The 20,651-nt window shown below is 45.9% G+C and overlaps 1 protein-coding gene across 1 annotated transcript in view; it reads left to right on the top strand.

The window, feature by feature from the left end:
* Positions 1-20,651, top strand: part of LOC146205133 (carboxypeptidase Q-like) — a 38,931-nt gene extending 18,280 nt beyond the window's left edge. Inside the window, exons 3-5 of the mRNA XM_084606315.1 lie at positions 11,965-12,214; positions 17,725-17,828; positions 20,079-20,651. Of these exons, the coding sequence (XP_084462441.1) occupies positions 11,965-12,214; positions 17,725-17,828; positions 20,079-20,651 (927 nt within the window). The remainder of the gene's footprint in view (positions 1-11,964; positions 12,215-17,724; positions 17,829-20,078) is intronic.

Genomic DNA, 20,651 nt, shown 5'->3' on the forward strand with positions numbered 1-20,651 from the left:
TAACCAGTTTACTCTCTGGTATTTCTTTTGCTTTGGAACTACCTTAGTAGCAACTTCTTGTATTATATCTCGAACTTCAGTCCACATCTCTTCTAGATCTAATTCTTGAAATCGATTCCTCACTTCCGTAGCGTATTCTGATGGAATTTGATCCAGATCATACCTGAAAGGCCTTCTAGTTTTCTGCGTTTTCCTCAATCGAAGCTTAAATGTGGCAACAAGAAGCTGATGATCGGTGCCACGATCGGCCCTAGGCCTTGTTTTTACTGCTTGTATAGCGCTTCTCCATCTCTGCCGGCAAAGAATATAATCAATCTGATTCCTGTACAGACCGTCCGGTGAAGTCCATGTGTACAGGCGCCTCTGGTGCTGTTGAAAATGAGTATTCGCTATGGTCAGGTTGTTTTCTTGACATAACTCTACTAGCCTCTGCCCAGCTTCATTTGGCTCCCCAAGACCGAACTTGCCTGTAATTCTAGATATTTATTCTCTCCCCACATTAGCATTCCAATCTCCTATGAGAAAAAGGATGTCTGATGATGGAGTGCGGTCTAAAAGACATTGCAGGTCAGCATAAAATCTCTCAACTTCAGCTTCTTCAGCAGTAGTGGTTGGTGCATAGACTTGGATAACGGTTATGTTGAAAGGGGTACCTTGGATCCGAAGTGAAATCATTCGGTCATTTTTGGGGTTGCACCCTAGACTGCTTTGCCCATTCTTCTGTTTACTATGAGAGCGACCCCATTCCTTCTCCTGAATTCGTGCCCACAATAAAAGACATAATGGTCGCCGGAATTAAATTCTCCCATTCCGGTCCACTTGAGCTCGCTGATACCCAAGATATCAATGTTCAATCTGTCCATTTCTCGCTTGACGACATCCAGTTTACCTTGCGTCATAGATATTACATTCCACGTTGCTATGTGATATATCTCCTTGCAACATCGAACTTTCCGGTCGCTTCCGGACACATCCACAACTGAGCGTCCTTTTGGCTTTAGCCCAGCCGCTTCATTCGTCCTGGAGCTACTAGGAATCGCCCTTTGTTCATCCCCAGTAACATGTGGGACGCCTTCCAACCTGGGGGGCTCATCTTCCGGCGCCATATCATTATTGGTATTGTGACTGGCCATAGGGTTTTCTTGGCAGGAAATACTGGAGTGGGTTGCCATTACCTTCTCCAGTAAATCACATTTTGTCAGAACTCTCTGCCGTGATCTGTCTATCTTGGGTGTCCCTACACAGCAGAGCTCACGACTTCATCGAGTTTCGCAAGCCCCTCCGCCACGACAAGGCAGTGATCCATGAAGGGGTCGAGCCGACTTATGAGCATCCAGTCGTATGCCTTATATAATCACCTCCCTGCACCGCGTGACCTGGAGCAGCACGCGTTTTCGTATCGGCTGTAGCTGCACGAGCGAGCTCTTTCGCCTTCGTACACGCAGGCGGTCCTAAGTGTCTCGAAATTTTTTATGAATGTGTTTTAAAAAATTTTAAAAATATGTCGAGATGCGAAGACGACTTCCACAGCACAATTGCACCACTGTTGACGGACATTAGTAGACAGAGGAATGATGTAAATTTCTAATCTAGTCAACTGCTTTCTGATAATTAATTTTTAAATAAATATAAAGTTGGGATTCTGATTGTAATTAGAAATTTGTGATCGGCAATAAGTAACAGCCATATCAGTTTTAAGAATTTCCAGAGCGCGTTAAACGTCGGCTTTGCGGGTCAAAAAACTTTGGTTATATCTCGCACCGCAAGAAGCCCGCCTTCGAAAATCCCGCGCTCTAACTAACACACCGACCGCCGTTTGAATCGCTGTCGCGAACTAGCCTTCTGCTTAATAAGCAGATGGATGCTGAATGGAAGAGAACTGGTACGACACCATCCTCAACGCTATTAAAGGAGCGCTTGCGTTAGACTTTGATACGAAATCACGTGCATAGTTTTTCAAACACGTTTGTCACAGCCCTGGGCGGCGGCGACGGCGACGCATTTTCAACCCAATCCGCTGTATATGCTATCGCGTAACAAGATGCCACATGCTTTCCCATGCCGGCTTCGTGTAGTGCAATCATTTCATCTTGTCGAATTCTCAAAAAGCGCGTTCATCACCAGCCTAACTCCACCCCACAGCAGGACAAAGGCTTACCATATCCCTTTAGTTAGCCGGGTGCTGTGTCAGCTACAGTCATTTTCTAATCTTATCCGCCCACCTAATTTTCTGCCGCTCCAGCTACATTTACCTTCTCTTGAAATCCAATCTGTCACCCTTGGGAACCATCGGCTATCTTGTCATCTCATTACACGCCTTGCCCAGTTCTTTCTAGTCTCGACTAAAACGCCAGTAACTCGTGTTTGTCCCCTGGGCCGCTCTGCGCGCTTTTTGTCTTGTAACGTTTCACCTTTCATTCTCTTTTCTATAGCTCTCTGCATTGTTCTGTCCGGCATTTACCCCTTTTCGTCTGCCTCCACGCTTGTGACCCACAGGTGAGTATCGGCAAGACACAGCTGCTAAGTATTTTTCTCTTCAGCTGCTCTCAAAAAAGAGAATATTTTCGCGTTTTTAAGCAGTCTGATGTAAAAATGTTGCAAGAATACTCCCTGTAAGTTTCACCTCTATTCATGATTTCGGCAAGCACGCTACCAGGTAAGATAACGTGACGTGATTTCCAGATAGGTATGCATTTGGTCCTGATTTTCATGGCGCTATTAAGAGCTGCTGCTGATACTGGTTGCCGCCAACGTTAGCAAAAATGTGGAAGGGGCAGGGTAGAGAAGGTGTTCCGAGAGTGTGGCTCCTGCGTTCACTCTGGAGCCCGCTCTGGATATTAATCGCTTCTGTATACACGAGCGTATGTGCGACCCATGTTTTCCGGTACGCTGCATCTGTGAAGGATGGCTTACACCGACGTCACTCTGGCTGTCACGTCGTTGGACCAGAAAAGCACCACGAAGCCAGTTCATCTAATTCGTTATCGCCACCTATCAAGTGGGAACTTTCTAGAAACTGTGGGTGTGCACCGTAAAGACGTCGCATAGGCGAGCAGGAAATTGTATGAGTAACTAGTTATTCTGCGCATTCTTTTGTGGAATCCAAGATCAAGAATTTGATGAGCGTCTTCCTTCTCCATTCGTAGTTATTAGAGGGGCGCTGCAATACTTTCTGAGCGGAGTAAATAAACGCACCAGATCGTCCGATCTCGTTGTCATGAACATCCCCGCTAAGTGTTGCGCATCCACACAAAGCACAAAGCATATGAAGAAATTCTGCGCCAAAGTTGACCTACTGTTTCCTTCGCATTGACATGCCGGTTTTCAAATATCTTGAGGCGTCTCGTAAACGTCACGGAGCACCTAAATCGCCTAGTTAAACATCATTCCAATGCACACAAAAAAAAAAAAAAAAAATACAGGGATGAAGAGAGGATGCACGCCGGCGCTTAGCAACTAAATCGAAACAATATAAAATCACAAACAGGCGAAGCGTGGCCCGGCAACGTCACCCAGGCCTGCCAGTCACATGTGCCGTGGCTGGAAACAGCTGCTTTGCCAGGTAAAAATAAAAGGACGACATGTCAAAGATGGCATTTCACTGGGTGGGGCCGGTGCGGAGGCGCCGCTCGATAGAAGGATAGGTGCGAAGAGGGCGAAGGGTAAATTTCTACCGCCACTCGGTAAAACTGCTTACACCAAAACGCACAAAAAAAAAAAAAAAGATTTCCACTATAGGAGGAGATTCAGGAAGCAGTGTCTTTCCACGTCGAAAGCCTATGATACGTTTTGAGCATGTTTCATGGCCACTCAAGGCAATTCAATACTCAGACACGTTCGACTCCTGTGGCTTGGCTATTTGGAGAGCGACGGGTTAAAGAACTGTGCTGAACCACCCTCTAAGATGCAGTGTGATCACTGAAAGAAAATACGCCTGATCAAACGAGCAGTGACTGCAGAAATAGACTGCAGCTAGATTGCTTTTAACCGCCAAAACTGTTGCAGAATGCCGCAAGAATTCACCGCATGCATGATTACAATTATAAGTGGCGGAGTCAAAAGGAAATGTACTGCACCACCTGTCAATCACAATAATTCAGCTCACCCTTGTACGCCCCATAGACAAGCATATTCACTCTGGACGGCAGCCTGACAGTTGAGTGCTAACGAAATCTCTTCTATTATTGCTACAGTGCAAATGTTGCATGAAATCCATGTCTGCATCTTCTGCAACCGCCTCCTAACTCTACTCATGAAACAAAAAAGTGTTAGCAGAAATCTAGAAGTTATCTACGCCAAGATATTCTGACATTTAAGAGAAGCGTAATATGAGCTTCCATATAGCTGTGCTAGTCTCGAAAACATCCTGTAGTCGAGGATAACATAAAACAACGTAATGTGTCATCTAAAAGAGCTAAAAGAGTTTTACTGCGACACCTTGTAAACTTCTAAAAACATAGTAATTGTGCAAATATGTACGCCCGAAAAAAAAAGCAAAAAAACATTACCGAATAGCGCGGAAGAAACGGGATCTGCTGCCTATTAATAAGATTTTTTTGCACAGCCCTTATGTTCCTTGGGCTGCTGAACAGGATTAATTCCAGCCAACCGGGACAGCAGAGAACATAGCAGCAAATTTTTCTGACGCACTTATATGGTAGACAAAAATGTTTGAACAGTGCAGGATATTTGCTTTCAATTGTGTCCTTACCAGTTACGAGACATGTCGCACAAGAACTGTTTTGTGAGGAGTCTGTTACAGTGTGTTCTGCAAATATAGGTGATTGATGCAAACATGATGTGCTGCTGCAATGGCTGCTATAGGATCAAAGGTTTAGGAGGGTAACTGCATTATATATATGTTCTGTCGCCCCGCGGCGGTGGCGCAGGGGTTAAGATGCCCGACTACTGTACTGGAGTGCTCTGTTTTGAAGCCGACCGCCGGTGGTTGCATGTCGATGGAGGCGAAGCGGAGAGGCGCCCGTGTGCTGTGCGATGTCAGCGCACGTTAAAGATCCCCAGGTGGTCGAAATTACTCCGCAGCCCTCCACTACGGCGTCTCTCATAGCCTGAGTCGCTGTGGGACGTTAAACCCCATAAACCGAACCAAATATTCTGTCATCGCAGAACTACAGATAGCATTCACGATAGCAAAAACCAAAGCAAACAAGAATGAACCAGACAGCTGTTTTTCAGTTCATAAATGTTTTTTGTTTTGTTACAAGTATTTAAAAATAAGGCAGCTAATTTTCAGTTCATAAGCGTTAATTGTTGCATGCTTATAAAAACAAATAGCGTCAGTTAATAAATTACGCATTTTATTCTCAGTGGAAAGCTATAATATATACTCCTAGAAAGTACTGAATATACAAACGTGCTCAGGACAAGGAAAAACAATGTAACCGGTATAAACTATACGAACTTCTGTTTGGTAGGCACCCATCCAGACAGCTTGTGATGAATTAACGTGAAGCGGCCGGTCCAACACAGTATAGGCATGAACGAAGATCTTGTTTATTTACTAAACAAAAATAAAATTGTCCATTAAGAGGTCACAGAAAAGCAAAATATCAGTATGGAAGTCCAACAATGAAGTGCACAGCAATGGCAAAAAATGTTAGACGACCTATAGCACAGTTGCAAAACTTTTACTTGTAATGTATCGCAAGTATGTATCAAAACCAGTCACATAAAATAAACTACGAATGTTAAACTTGACTTTTAAAGATGACTCATTTCAGGACAACATGCAGATTGCAAAATCCTTCCTTAACAGAAAAACATTTGTGCCGTCCAATTCACAGTGTAAAATTAGAATGAAAGTGAATTGAACTTTCACAATTGCTTAGCAAGAGAACAGTAAGTGAAGACTGTAGGCACCTTCGCAAAGCTGAGTTTGAAGCAGATCGCCGGCTGCAGAAAGACATGGGGCTAAACAGAGGCTAATAAATGGCGCATTCGATGAACTACCCACAAGTTTCAGAGGGAGAGAGAGAGAAAGGGAAAGTTTTTATGAGTAACGCACGCAACCTAATATGGGAAGGAAGCTACTAAAGCCTTAATAAAACATGTAGCCCTGTGCTGCAAAATCACTGACACACTCAAGCAATGTTGCGTGAAAAGGTTCTGGAATAGATGCCATATGGTAGCCATCAGGATGAGCGTATACAACATGTAACAAAAGATGAGGCTGCCCAAAGTATAAAACAATGGCAGGCCAGGCTAACCAAAATTGCGTACAAGGAACTCTTAGACCAACATGTGGGTATACAAAAGCATGGAATTGCGCAAAACTATTTTGAACTTCTGCCAGAAGCACTCATCAACTAATTTTATCGCGTGAACAAAACCTCAGGTAGCGGCATCCTGCAAATGCGTGAAGAACACATGATGAGTTGGGGCCACAAAGGGCAGAATGCTCATAAGCTCGCCTGAAGAACGGAAGCGCGTCTAGCTGACTTTTTTCGGAAGCTTGGAGGGCTCGAAGCTAACGCATCCTAAAAGTATCATGCAGCTGAAATCCGCTGCCGAACAATAATTGTAAAGTGTGAAATGCGCGGCATTTTTGAAGATTTTTGTATCTCTTGCGGGACGCGGGACAATAGCCGTGAAGCATCAAATGCGGAAGATTTGCAGCCACCCGTCGAGTGACTGAATAAAGGCCCATCTGCCTCGTTTTTTACGAGGTTTTGAATGTACTTCAACATGCGGTAAGGCGAAGCCAAACAACTACGGAGCAAATTTAGCTATAGCCGACAGCGTGCGCTTGTTGATGGCTGACAAGGCCCAACTTACCACTGTGTATAAATATAGATACGTCAGCGAGAGGGACGAAACACGTACAACACAGTCTTTTTAGTCTAAGACTTTCCAAAAGTTCTCAGCGCAACGGGAAAGCATGAACAGGCACCGGGTTGAACAAATTTTAGTAGTGTTGTGTATTGCATAATATTTGGATTTCGGCAGTCATTTATTTCAGCTGTATTGCTGAAATTTGTGGTGCAATTCATTTTGATGTAGACTGTGAAATGACAGACGGCAGTTGTTCACAATGTAGTCCTTGGAAAATATGCGAATATGACCTCAACTGATATCGAAGTTATCACTTTTACATTTACTCGAGAGTAAAAGGGCAGTTGTTTCTGCAGAGGTGTAGCTGCGCTACAGCCAACATGTACGTTCCATTATTGCAAATCGTTTCGTAAGTTGTGGGCCTCACGCAACAGCGGTTAAGATATTGTATATGGCTAATAAAAGATTTTAATCTTAGGTATAACTCGTGCTATGGTCTTTCCAGTTGTGATGTACGGATGCGAGGGTTGGACTGTGAAAAAGGCTGACCGCCGAAGAATTGACGCGTTTGAATTGTGGTGCTGGCGAAGACTCTTGAGAGTTCCTTGGACTGCCAGAAGATTAAATCAGTCGATATTGTCGACCATAAACCCTGACTGCTCATTGGAGGGTCAAATTCTAAAGTTAAAGCTCAGCTACTTTGGTCATCTGATGAGAAGAGAGGAGTCGCTGGAGAAAGATTTGATGTTGGGAAAGGTTGAGGGTCGCCGGAGAAGGGGTAGGCAGCGAACACGGTGGTTAGACGGCATCCTCGAGGCACTGCAGATGAAGTTATGTGATGTTAGGAAGATAGTGAGAGACCGGAAAGCGTGGCATGACATGGTCCATAGGGTCACGAAGAGTCGGACACGACTGAACGACTGAACTGAATTGAACTTATACAGACAAGTAAGCACAGGCCGGTGGACTCACTCATGAGTCGACTCCCTCGTGTCCTGAGTGAATCATGAGTCGTAAGTGAGTCTGGACTCACATTCAGATCATGATCTGAGTCGTGAGTGAATCCTGACTCATACTCAGATCATGATTTGAGTCGTGAGTGAGCCCGGACGCACACTCAAATCATAATCTGAGTCGTGAGTGAGTCCGGACTCACACTCAGATTATGATCTGAGTTGTGAGACAGTCCGGACTCACACTCAGATCGTGATCTGAGCCGTGAGTCAGGACTCACATTTAGATCATGATCTGAGACGTGAGTGAGTCAGACACGCATTCAGATTATGATCTGAGCTTGCCGAGTCCGACCTAGAAAGTTCCTATGAAATCAAATGAATTCCTGCTCAGAGGTTGAAGAATCATGATCTGAAGTGATCGAGTGAGTAATGGGCACAAGTCGCTAATTAGATCTTAGCGGACTCGAATTGCCTTTGTAATTTGAATAATGAATACGCTTCTTGGTGAGCTGATGATGTAGACCAATTTCGTTGTTTTTTGTTAAGCAATTATTTTGACTGTGGCGATTAATGCATGTTAATCGAACATTTGTTCTCGTTGGCGTGTTGTATTGCGGTGGCTATATAGTTCTTCCTTTGCTGTGTATTTACTTCGTAATATCTCGCAAATTATTTCACGGATTAGCTGCTCATTGGTGCACAGCGATGCGAACGAGCCAGGCTAGCCGTGCATAGCTAATAATATCAGGCTAATGAAGTTCGAAGAGACCACTGTGTAACCACATTTTTAATGTTCTTTCTTATTGCGAAAGAAGTCATCAGCTCACCACCACAGACCACGAATCTTGTCCGATATTTCTGTTTGTGAGCCATTGCTCTAATTGGGTAGGCTGTTTGATGAGATTACAAATACGTGGCTACGTACTTGGGTAATTTAAACGCATTCCTGCATAGCTGAAATTTTGCTTCGGTCGATTTAGTCCAAAACCTGTCCAACACAATTCGCCTACGGCGACCACGATGATGACCTCCAGGGCCGCCTTATATTTTGCCCACTTACCACCGAAATTTGACCTCGACTGATTTGTGCGAAAATCTGTCCAATTTAATATGACTATGCCGAACAAGATTGTTACCTCCAAATTTGACCGGGCCCATCCTCAAATTTGGTCCCCTCATCCCAGTAGATTCACTTGAGCCGATTTCGGACCAAATGAACGGACAACATGATTCGATTACGACGAACACGATGGTGACCTCCAAATTTTTGTTTGGGTCACACATGGTTTACCAACCCTCGAAATTTGATTTTGGCGAATTTACATCAAAAGGGATCAGTTCCTAATTGCATTGAAAATCTTCGACACTATGGTTACCTATAAAGTTGGCCATGACCATTACCAGAATTTGGCCCAGGCCGTCTTCGAAGTTTCACCTTTATAATTGGTATCCAACCATTATTGACTGTGCCCGACGAGACGGCAATCACCAAATCGGCTATAGCCATATCAAAAATTGGGCCCGTGCCATAGCTAAAAAGACCAAGCTTTCGTACTATAATCAGCTTAAAAGAGATAATCCCTACCATATTTTTTCCTTTTCCTGTAACCTTTCAACTCCTTCATTACTGAAGAAAACAGTCTAATCATGTAATGTTTCACATTTTTTCTATTTATTTGCTGCGTTTTTCTCTGTACTGCCTTCCGCCTGCCTGTACAAACTTGAGGAGCGTCACTCGTTGTTAGTCGAGAGTGGAAATGAGTGAGTCTATGATGAGTGAGTCCCAATGAGTCGAAATGAGTCAGCTCAAATGGGTCGTGAGTTGAGTTGAAATGAGTGAGTCCAGTCAGATGTTCCACCAGTGACGAAGGACGAGGTCAAGAAAGCACTAGAAACTATGAAAAGGGGGAAATCAGCTGGAGAGGATCAGATAATTACAGATTTGCTGAAGGACGGGGGGGATATCGTGCTAGAAAATCTGGCCACCCTATATACGCAGTGCCTGGTGTCATCGGCGGTACCGGAACCATGGAAGAATGAAAACATTATCCTCATTCACAAGAAAGGGGACTCTAAGGACCTTAAAAATTACCGACCGATCAGCTTACCGTCTGTTACGTATAAGGTATTTACTAAGGTAATCGCTAATAGAATCAGGACAACCTTAGACTGCAATCAAGCAAAGGATCAAGCAGGGTTTCGGAAACGGTACTCTACTATCGATCATATCCATACCATCAATCAGGTGATAGAAAAATGCTCGGAATATAACCAGCCCTTATACATAACATTCATTGATTACGAAAAAAGCATTTGACTCAGTTGAAACCTCGGCGGTGATGCAGACATTGCGAAATCAGGGGGTAGACGAGCCGTACGTGAAAGTGCTGGAAGACATATATAGTGGCTGCACAGCAACCATAGTTCTGCATAAAGAAAGTAACAAAATTCCCATAAAGAAATGTGTTAGGCAAGCAGACACAATCTCCCCAGTACTATTCACAGCTTGCTTAGAGGAAGTATTCAGAGACTTGGAATGGAAGCAGTTAGGGATAAGGGTAGATGGAGAATACCTCAGTAATCTGCGATTTGCTGATGACATTGCCTTGCTAAGCAACTCGGGGGATGAACTGCAAATAATGATTGATGACCTAGACAGGAAAAGTAGAAAGGTAGGCTTGAAAGTCAATATGCAGAAGACTAAGGTAATGTTCAACAGCCTCGGGAAGGAACAGCAGTTTACATTAGGTAGCGAAATACTGGAAGTAGTAGGAGAATATGTCTATTTAGGACAGGTAGTAACCGCAGATCCGGACCACGAAAAGGAAATAACAAGAAGAATAAGATTGGGATGGAGTGCATTTGGCAAGCACTCGCAGATTATGACTAGCAGCTTACCGGTATCGCTCAAGAGGAAAGTATACAACAGTTGCATCTTGCCTGTACTCACCTATGGGGCTGAAACGTGGAGGCTAGCCAAGAGAGTTCTACTTAAGTTGAGGACAACCCAGAGGGCTATGGAACGAAAAATGGTAGGGGTAACATTAAGAGATAGAAAGCGTGCAGAGTGGGTCAGAGAAATAACTCAAGTTACCGACATTCTAGTAGAAATTAAGAGGAAGAAATGGACATGGGCAGGACATGTAGTGCGAAGAGAGGATAACCGATGGTCGCTGAGGGTAACAAACTGGATTCCAAGGGAAGGAAAGCGTAGCAGGGGGCGGCAGAAAGTTAGGTGGGCGGATGAGATTAAGAAGTTCGCAGGGGTCAAGTGGATGCAGCTAGCACAGAACCGGGTTAAGTGGAGAAATATGGGAGAGGCCTTCGCCCTGCAGTGGGTATAATCAGGCTGATGATGATGATGATGATGATTATGAGTGAGTCCAGATGAGACTGAGCTCAGATGAGTCATGAGTCGAAGTGAGCGAGCGCAGATGAGTCGTGTGTCAAAAATGAGTGAGTGAGCCCAGATTAGTTATGAGTCTGATTGAGCCCGAGTGAATCGTCATCATGCGTGAGTTTGAGTTCATGAGTCTAAGTGCGCTCGAGTGAGTCGCAGCTTGCGGGAGTTTGAGTTCATGAGTGTGAGTGAGTCCGGGCCTTGTGAGTCTGAGTGAGAGTGAGCTCGCAGATGGACCAAATTTTGCTGAGTGAGCCTGACTGAGCACACGTGATTTTGCCAAGCTATGCAAGTAAGCAAAGGATGGACATCAGAATTTTGTGAACATATGACAGCAGTTCACTATAATGGTATTGAACGAGATGGCTAGCTGTTATTACCTGTTTTTCTTTTTCTTTAACTTGAAAAACTTGAGCATTCGCATATTTCCTTAATGTGTTCATGAGCAATACCGCTTGAAGAAGGTTCTGAAAAACGTCTCCACAAAGACGTCATTGATATAGTTTGGTTTAGCTCAAGCGTGGAGGCCATGCGTAGCTTTTTCGAGTGGTTTTGAAGTATTGTGCTTTCAGGAAGCCCGCCCTTAGCGGCTTCCTGAAAAGGTCACTTTTTTTCCACAAGTTTTTCCACAATCACCAGGTATTAACCATGTGGTTGCGCTGGCACTGGATCACAGTTTTTCAGTACAACAACGTATCAGCAGTAATGTATTTCAGTGAGTTTTTGGTGCAGGTTCTGGACTGAGTGACTTAATGCCATGCGACGAGGTGTCGTCCCGACCGTTGGCGGCTCACGCATCTGCACTGACCGCCGCAGGTCAGCGGCCACATTGTGCTGTACATGCCGGAGTGGAAAGGACATGGCAGCTACGCCGGCTACTTGCTAAAGGGAACCTCGAAAGCTGCGCGGCTTGGTGCACTGGGAGCACTGTTCCGTGCACCGGAGCCGCTAACCGGAACAGCCCTCTTCGCAGGACTCACGGGCTACGAAAAAGACGCGCCGCGCATCGCCGCCGCGGTGCTCACCAAGCAAGACGCCGACCTGCTTGCGCGCATGGTCGACCGAAGTATGGACCAAATTGTGGTGCATGGTTTGCAGACATAGTCTCTTGAGTGCAGCCAAAAAATAAGTGTGCCCTCATCTTGAATCAGAGTGACAAAACAGCTTTTTTAGACAGTCAGCTTAGCCGTCATATTAATTTCTGAGGTTGATTCACCCCGAAAACAGATTACCTTAACGGAGCTGAGAGTCGGCACTGTCTTGAAGATGAGATTGCCCTGACAGCTGATTTTCGAGCATACACTGTAAAATATTTTTGTTGAAGAATGCAGAAATTTTCTGGCCGCTGTCCTGCCAGAAATTTGATGTTGTATTATGTTTTCTGCTTTTAATTTTGCTTTGAATTTACAGTTTTTTTTTCTGTTTAGAAATGATAGAAAGGTTTTGTAAATTGACAAAAAACGTTCTGTTATAGAGCGTTTTCTGTTTTTATTTTTATTTTTCAGTCGCAGTTAAAAGAATGATGCAAATAGTTGTTTTTTTACTCTTCTTTCATTTGACATGTTTTTCTGCCTGTAACAACAACAAAATTGCGGTAAGCGCCAATGTTTTTTAATGAAGACCATTTTTAAGGCGAAAGCCTTGCCAACTACATCTCAGAAATATCTCTCTGCGAATACTCGATGGCACCCATAAAGTTGGCCGCGCAACTGCCGTTGTCTAAGTGGAAAAATCCGTAACAGATACCACTGTAGCAGGGAGCCAACCAACAACGGACCTCAACGTGGCGCCACTAGTTATCTTCTTTCGAATCGAGATGGTTACGCAGCCGATCGTCGGACAGCGCCTTCGGGGTTGTCATACCATTTCGCTTTCGATTCAGAATTTACCTACTATTCAGGTAAAAACCAGTTTCCGGTAGAAAATAGAACAGACGACAAATATATGACGAATTTTTTGCCTTCCAACCAAGGTTTCGGTCGGAAAACAGAAAATTACTGTTTTTTTCGTGACCGTTATTTCGGTCAATGAAGTAGAACAGATATTCTCTGTATAAGGACAGAAATTTTCTTTAAAAGTACCTGTAATATCACGCACATTTTTTACAGTGTAGTCTCACTGTCAGGTTAAGCCAGAATAATGAGAAAACTGTGGACGCAGTTTTGAAGCCTACAAACGAACGACAATAGGGGCCGCGGCTGGAGCTCTCCAGTTCCTGAGCTCTTCACTGGGCTGACGACGGGAGGAACACATGCTCGTCCCTTAATGCAAGTGGCACGAACGGAACAGGAGCAAGCCTGTACGTATCGTGGCAGTTCACGCAATATGCATAAGCCTTAATGTTATGCTCGAATTGATTGTTTGCACCTTTACCGTACTATCAGAGCTAAATAGGGACAGAAAACAAAGTTATTTGCTTAAAAACGAGACGCTCTATACAAGAGCAGTTGGTTTTTCTCCTCGATAACGGCGAATAGCGCAGCGTTCAAGTTATGTTGGCGCTTCATTTCACGCTCATGGTAGCCCCAACTCCACTCCAATTTGGAAGTGAGGTGTTGCTATGTAAGGAGTCATCTAGATTGCCAGGATTTCACAACAGGCGCACAATAGATTTACAATACAGGTGTGCACGTGCCAGTTAAGTATAGAATCATCTCCTTAGGGTGCATCCCTTATTAGGGTGTCAGATCTCAAAGATCTGTAAACTAACGAGAAAGTGAAGGCAGCGTGGGAGCCTTTCATGTTTTTGCTCTCTACGCGTGCGCAATCGTGGTGATACAGTTCTCACGTGACGCTATACGGAGCTGGTATTCAACTTGAACAGGAGGGATCGTGTTCATTCTTATCATTAATGACCCTGCACGTGAATAACAGCCGGCATTTAGCAACCTTGCACATGAATAGCAGCCGGAATTTAGCAGCAGTGTTGACGTGAAGTGAAAACAGCAATGGGTTGGCTCTATCTGCTCTTTGGTTTTTGTACAGCGGCAGCGGCCACAACAGAGTGGGAATATAACACTGTAGAATTTATCGAGAAAGGAAGGTATGAAGACCGCACTTCGGATAGATAAATGTCGCCGCAGTTTCTAATTTAAACGGTAGGCATACTATCACTGGAACATTCCAGGAAAAAGTTTCTTCACATTACGAAACTTAGGTTTCGTTGAGGTTCCTGTGTCAGTAGTGGCCAAAACAAATTTGAAGAGTTCAACGCTACTGCACCGAATATTGAGCGGAAGCAATAGCTGCGGGTGACCAAGCATTCTTCTAATTCTTTTTTTTTCTTCTTCTTCTTCCCGAGCCCACACATAAAGCCCCGCTTTAACCAATCCGTATGAATGTGCCTCAGTGGCCTAGAGGGGTAACGAAATGCCAGGGTCCTGGCAGGCTGATTCTAACATAAGCGTCCCATGTGAAACGAGATACCCAAGTTGGCAGCTGCTGCCAGCCCACATATAAAGTCCCTCTTTAACCAACCCGTATGAACGTGCCTTATTGGGCTCTAGGCGTAACGTGAATGCCAGGGTCCTGTCAGGTTGATTCTGGCATAACCGTCTCATGTGAAACGAGAGACCCAAGTTGGCAGCTCCTGTCAGCCCACATATAAAGTCCCTCTTTAACCAACCCGTATGAACGTGCCTTGTTGGGCTCTAGGCGTAACGTGAATGCCAGGGTCCTGTCAGGTTGATTCTGGCATAACCGTCTCATGTGAAACGAGAGACCCAAGTTGGCAGCTGCTGTCAGCCCACATATAAAGTCCCTCTTTAACCAACCCGTATGAACGTGCATTATTGGGCTCTAGGCGTAACGTGAATGCCAGGGTCCTCTCAGGTTGATTCTGGCATAACCGTCTCATGTGAAACGAGAGACCCCAGTTGGCAGCTCCTGTCAGCCCACATATAAAGTCCCTCTTTAACCAACCCGTATGAATGTGCCTTATTGGGCTCTAGGCGTAACGTGAATGCCAGGGTCCTGTCAGGTTGATTCTGGCATAACCGTCTCATGTGAAACGAGAGACCCAAGTTGGCAGCTCCTGTCAGCCCACATATAAAGTCCCCCTTTAACCAACCCGTATGAACGTGCCTTATTGGGCTCTAGGCGTAACGTGAATGCCAGGGTCCTGTCAGGTTGATTCTGGCATAACCGTCTCATGTGAAACGAGAGACCCAAGTTGGCAGCTCCTGTCAGCCCACATATAAAGTCCCTCTTTAACCAACCCGTATGAACGTGCCTTGTTGGGCTCTAGGCGTAACGTGAATGCCAGGGTCCTGTCAGGTTGATTCTTGCATAACTGTCTCATGTGAAACGAGAGACCCAAGTTGGCAGCTCCTGTCAGCCCACATATAAAGTCCCTCTTTAACCAACCCGTATGAACGTGCCTTGTTGGGCTCTAGGCGTAACGTGAATGCCAGGGTCCTGTCAGGTTGATTCTGGCATAACCGTCTCATGTGAAACGAGAGACTCAAGTTGGCAGCTCCTGTCAGCCCACATATAAAGTCCCTCTTTAACCAACCCGTATGAACGTGCCTTGTTGGGCTCTAGGCGTAACGTGAATGCCAGGGTCCTGTCAGGTTGATTCTGGCATTACCGTCTCATGTGAAACGAGAGACCCAAGTTGGCAGCTCCTGTCAGCCCACATATAAAGTCCCTCTTTAACCAACCCGTATGAACGTGCCTTGTTGGGCTCTAGGCGTAACGTGAATGCCAGGGTCCTGTCAGGTTGATTCTTGCATAACTGTCTCATGTGAAACGAGAGACCCAAGTTGGCAGCTCCTGTCAGCCCACATATAAAGTCCCTCTTTAACCAACCCGTATGAACGTGCCTTGTTGGGCTCTAGGCGTAACGTGAATGCCAGGGTCCTGTCAGGTTGATTCTGGCATAACCGTCTCATGTGAAACGAGAGACCCAAGTTGGCAGCTCCTGTCAGCCCACATATAAAGTCCCTCTTTAACCAACCCGTATGAACGTGCCTTGTTGGGCTCTAGGCGTAACGTGAATGCCAGGGTCCTGTCAGGTTGATTCTGGCATAACCGTCTCATGTGAAACGAGAGACCCAAGTTGGCAGCTCCTGTCAGCCCACATATAAAGTCCCTCTTTAACCAACCCGTATGAACGTGCCTTGTTGGGCTTTAGGCGTAACGTGAATGCCAGGGTCCTGTCAGGTTGATTCTTGCATAACTGTCTCATGTGAAACGAGAGACCCAAGTTGGCAGCTCCTGTCAGCCCACATATAAAGTCCCTCTTTAACCAACCCGTATGAACGTGCCTTGTTGGGCTCTAGGCGTAACGTGAATGCCAGGGTCCTGTCAGGTTGATTCTGGCATAACCGTCTCATGTGAAACGAGAGACTCAAGTTGGCAGCTCCTGTCAGCCCACATATAAAGTCCCTCTTTAACCAACCCGTATGAACGTGCCTTGTTGGGCTCTAGGCGTAACGTGAATGCCAGGGTCCTGTCAGGTTGATTCTGGCATGACCGTCTCATGTGAAACGAGAGACCCAAGTTGGCAGCTGCTGTCAGCCCACATATAAAGTCCCTCTTTAACCAACCCGTATGAACGTGCATTATTGGGCTCTAGGCGTAACGTGAATGCCAGGGTCCTCTCAGGTTGATTCTGGCATAACCGTCTAATGTGAAACGAGAGACCCCAGTTGTCAGCTCCTGTCAGCCCACATATAAAGTCCCTCTTTAACCAACCCGCATGAACGTGCATTATTGGGCTCTAGGCGTAACGTGAATGCCAGGGTCCTGTCAGGTTGATTCTGGCATTACCGTCTCATGTGAAACGAGAGACCCAAGTTGGCAGCTCCTGTCAGCCCACATATAAAGTCCCTCTTTAACCAACCCGTATGAACGTGCCTTGTTGGGCTCTAGGCGTAACGTGAATGCCAGGGTCCTGTCAGGTTGATTCTTGCATAACCGTCTCATGTGAAACGAGAGACCCAAGTTGGCAGCTCCTGTCAGCCCACATATAAAGTCCCTCTTTAACCAACCCGTATGAACGTGCCTTGTTGGGCTCTAGGCGTAACGTGAATGCCAGAGTCCTGTCAGGTTGATTCTGGCATAACCGTCTCATGTGAATCGAGAGACCCAAGTTGTCAGCTCCTGTCAGCCCACATATAAAGTCCCTTTTTAACCAACCCGTATGAACGTGCCTTATTGGGCTCTAGGCGTAACGTGAATGCCAGGGTCCTGTCAGGTTGATTCTGGCATTACCGTCTCATGTGAAACGAGAGACCCAAGTTGGCAGCTCCTGTCAGCTTGGGGCCGTCTACGGGGGTCGTCTATAGGTCAAAGGTCAATGGTTGTCTCCGTCGTTCCTCGCTGAAGGCTAAAACTGCGAGCAGTATATTGCCTTCGCAATAAAAGAAAGAAGACCTCGGTCAGGACGTTGATGAACAATATTTGTGAGTCGCTTCGTGCTTTTGAGTGCCACCTTTTCGACAGGATTGCAGCGCTTCAGCTTTGGGAACACAGCCTGCTATGGCTTCAATTGTTTCGTAAGAGCGCTGTCCTTTCTTTGTATGTGCGCGCGTGCCCATTGGGCCATGCTTGAAAAGTATCGCTTGGTTGCAGGACAGGAAGTGCTCGTCTACATGCGCATGGACCCCGGCGAGCCGCAACAAGTCGTCTCGAGAAACATAGTCGTCGAGTGGAAGGGAACAAAGTACCCCAAGGAGGTGACCTCAACAGTTTTGCTATATAATCCGGCCCAGCGTTCGAACGCGACCGCTCCGCTGAAGTCGTGAACGGAGAACTGTGCGAGCTATTGCGCGTTCACACTCACGCAGCGCAAGAAAAGCGCGGAAAAAGCTAGGCAGAAAAAGTTCGTGTCGCTTGGAAATTTTTGTTTGTTCATTGTCCTTTGGCGCTGTGTCAAGAAGCCTTCAATGCACGAGAAATTTCCTGGTACATTTGGCAGAGAACACGAGCGGCGTCGCTGACTGGTACCGGTGATCTCTAAGTTATGCATAGGGTACCCTAACTAATATGCTTGCCATCTTGCCCAAGCATATTTGTCAGGTGCATATTTTTAAACCGAAAAATAATAATTCCAGTGGGTGGCGTGGTCTCTCCACTTTTGCTCAGGGGTGAACGTGATAGAGCTGAGTGATGAAACAATTAATGAATTAAAATTAGCAAATCAACTTCTTTTATTTTTCATCTCAGAGGCCATCATCACGTTAAAGAATTCAAAGATGTCAACATAAGAAAGTGGGCCCAGTATTTAAATTTTCTTTATCGACAATGCATTTCGGAATATTTAACGTCACAAATACGCATTTTTAGCTCGTAAACTTGGATTACTGCAATGCACGCTTCTTTTTCTTTCTTTTTTTTTTTCTAATGGCGCCGCTAGGAGCAATATTGTCGTGCTTCTACGGCATAAAATAGCCGAAGGACATCCGTATTTGCTATATTATAAGTGCAAACGACGCAATTTTAGAAATTTGCATTACATAAAGCCAACCGTCCCCAGCTAGAAGATATGCATTTTTGGTGGTAAATATTCCTGACTCTATTGTCGATAAAGAAAATTTAAAAAATAAACCCGGCTTTTATGTTCCTGGCATTTCACTTCTTAATGCAATGTTAGCTCCTGAAATTAGAGATAGAAAGGTATAAAAATTGATTCGTTATTTTAGTTAATTAATCGTTTCATCACTGAGCTCTATCAGGTATATAAAGTCTGCCTTGATGTACAATCCTCCCGCGCAGACCGCACCGGCGCATCTCTCGCAGGCTTTAAAATAACGACCTGTAAACAGTTATATAAGCACAACTAGGTGACTCAAAAGCCACCTACACAGACGGTGTACATAACGACGGCCGTATAGACCGATCAGTTGCGTGTCCGCACGATCGTCCAAAGGCTATATGTTGCTTCGTGTTTGTAAAGTCATGAGCGACAGTCAACATCATTGCCATAACGATCTCGGCAAACAGCTATGGCCGAATACAACTGAAGAGCGAAGCGCCAGATGCCCGTCAAAGGAGGCTCTCCAGCGAATGGCGCCGACCGATTTAAATGACAGCATGATCAGTACTCCTACACCTAATAGCGTAACATCGTGGGAGTATGGAAGATGCTGGGGGTTATCCAGAGATTAGATTAAATGTGACGTCATCGGTTGAAGGGCCTCATTTCAGCAGCAGCTGCCATTTCGCTGTTGTATTCCTAGGGTAAGGGGCCTAAATTTTTTTTGTGTGTGAAAAAACAATGAAAGCAAACACCTCGATAGGACTACCCTCACCCTTTTTTTGTGTGTGTGTGCAGGACGAGAGAGCCAAGAAACTATGTAAAATATTGCCCAGCTTAAGTCCGCACTATTAGACCATAGGCAAAACATTACGCGTGCAATAACGAGCGGAAGTGATTTGCTCTCGGATTGATAGCTTACACTCTCATGAACAGACAGCACTAAAAAACGAAGAAAGAAAATTTTGAAAAATAAGAAAGAATGAGAGCCTCCAACTGTCATCAGCGCCCTGATTGTCAATTTAGGCTCCTGAAGCAGCCCCCGTGAGTTAGTAGTTGCCTCTATTGCGAATATCTGCTGCGGGCATTTTCAAGTTTTATAAAAAAAAAATATATATATATATGTTTCAATCTTGTACACATTCTCCAGGGTGAAGCGACAGCAACATCTCCTGCTCCCCTTTGAATGTTCCTGCAGCCAGGTCAACGTTAGCCATGGGGCCATAGCTGTCGCATTTCTGAGCGCCCATACCTTGGGAACATGTGCCACCATCCTTTGTGGCCAGTGTTCACGCCGAAGGTTTATGTTGCGACATGTTAGAACACCTACTATGCTTACCCAAGGGAAAGTCCCCTGTGCAGCTAGGAAATGCACTCTTTTATATAGGAAGAAGGGGTTCTATGTTGCTACAAGTCGTGTCACTGCAGTGTGCTGTCGTTGCGCGCGCAGTACGTGCTGGTCGGCGCACACATCGACAGCTGGGACATCGGCCAGGGCGCGGCCGACAACGCGGCCGCCGTGTTCATCGTGTGGCGCGCCTTGTCGGCGCTCAAGCGGCTGGAGCTCCGCCCCAAGCGCACGGTGCGCTTCGTCGTGTGGACGGCGCGCGAGCAGGGAATGGAGGGGGCCACCGAGTTCTTCCGGCGCTACGCGGCCGACAGCAGCAGCACGACCATGGCGCTGGAGCTGGACCTAGCGGCATTCGCGCCCACGGGTCTGGCGCTGTCCAATGTGCGCAACAACGACACTGTATGCATCGTGCGCGAAATGCTCAAGGAGTTCGAAACCATCGACGCGAGCGGGATGACACGTGGCGGCGGCGCGCCTGATCTGCGCTACTGGCGCGAGGCCGGCGTCCCCGTGGCCGGCCTCAACACGGCCTGGTACTTCCACGACGACATGCGCCACTCGGAGGCCGACTCCGTGTCCGGAATCCAGAGCGGGGACCTGGACCTGAGCGCATCCATGGTCGCGGGTCTGGTTCACATGCTGGGCCAAATGGAGAGGAAGTTGCCGCGTTAG

The sequence above is a fragment of the Amblyomma maculatum genome, chromosome 1, assembly GCF_055883805.1.
Source record: "Amblyomma maculatum isolate TAMU_Amacu chromosome 1, ASM5588380v1, whole genome shotgun sequence".
In the NCBI taxonomy this organism is placed as follows: Eukaryota; Metazoa; Arthropoda; class Arachnida; order Ixodida; family Ixodidae; genus Amblyomma; species Amblyomma maculatum.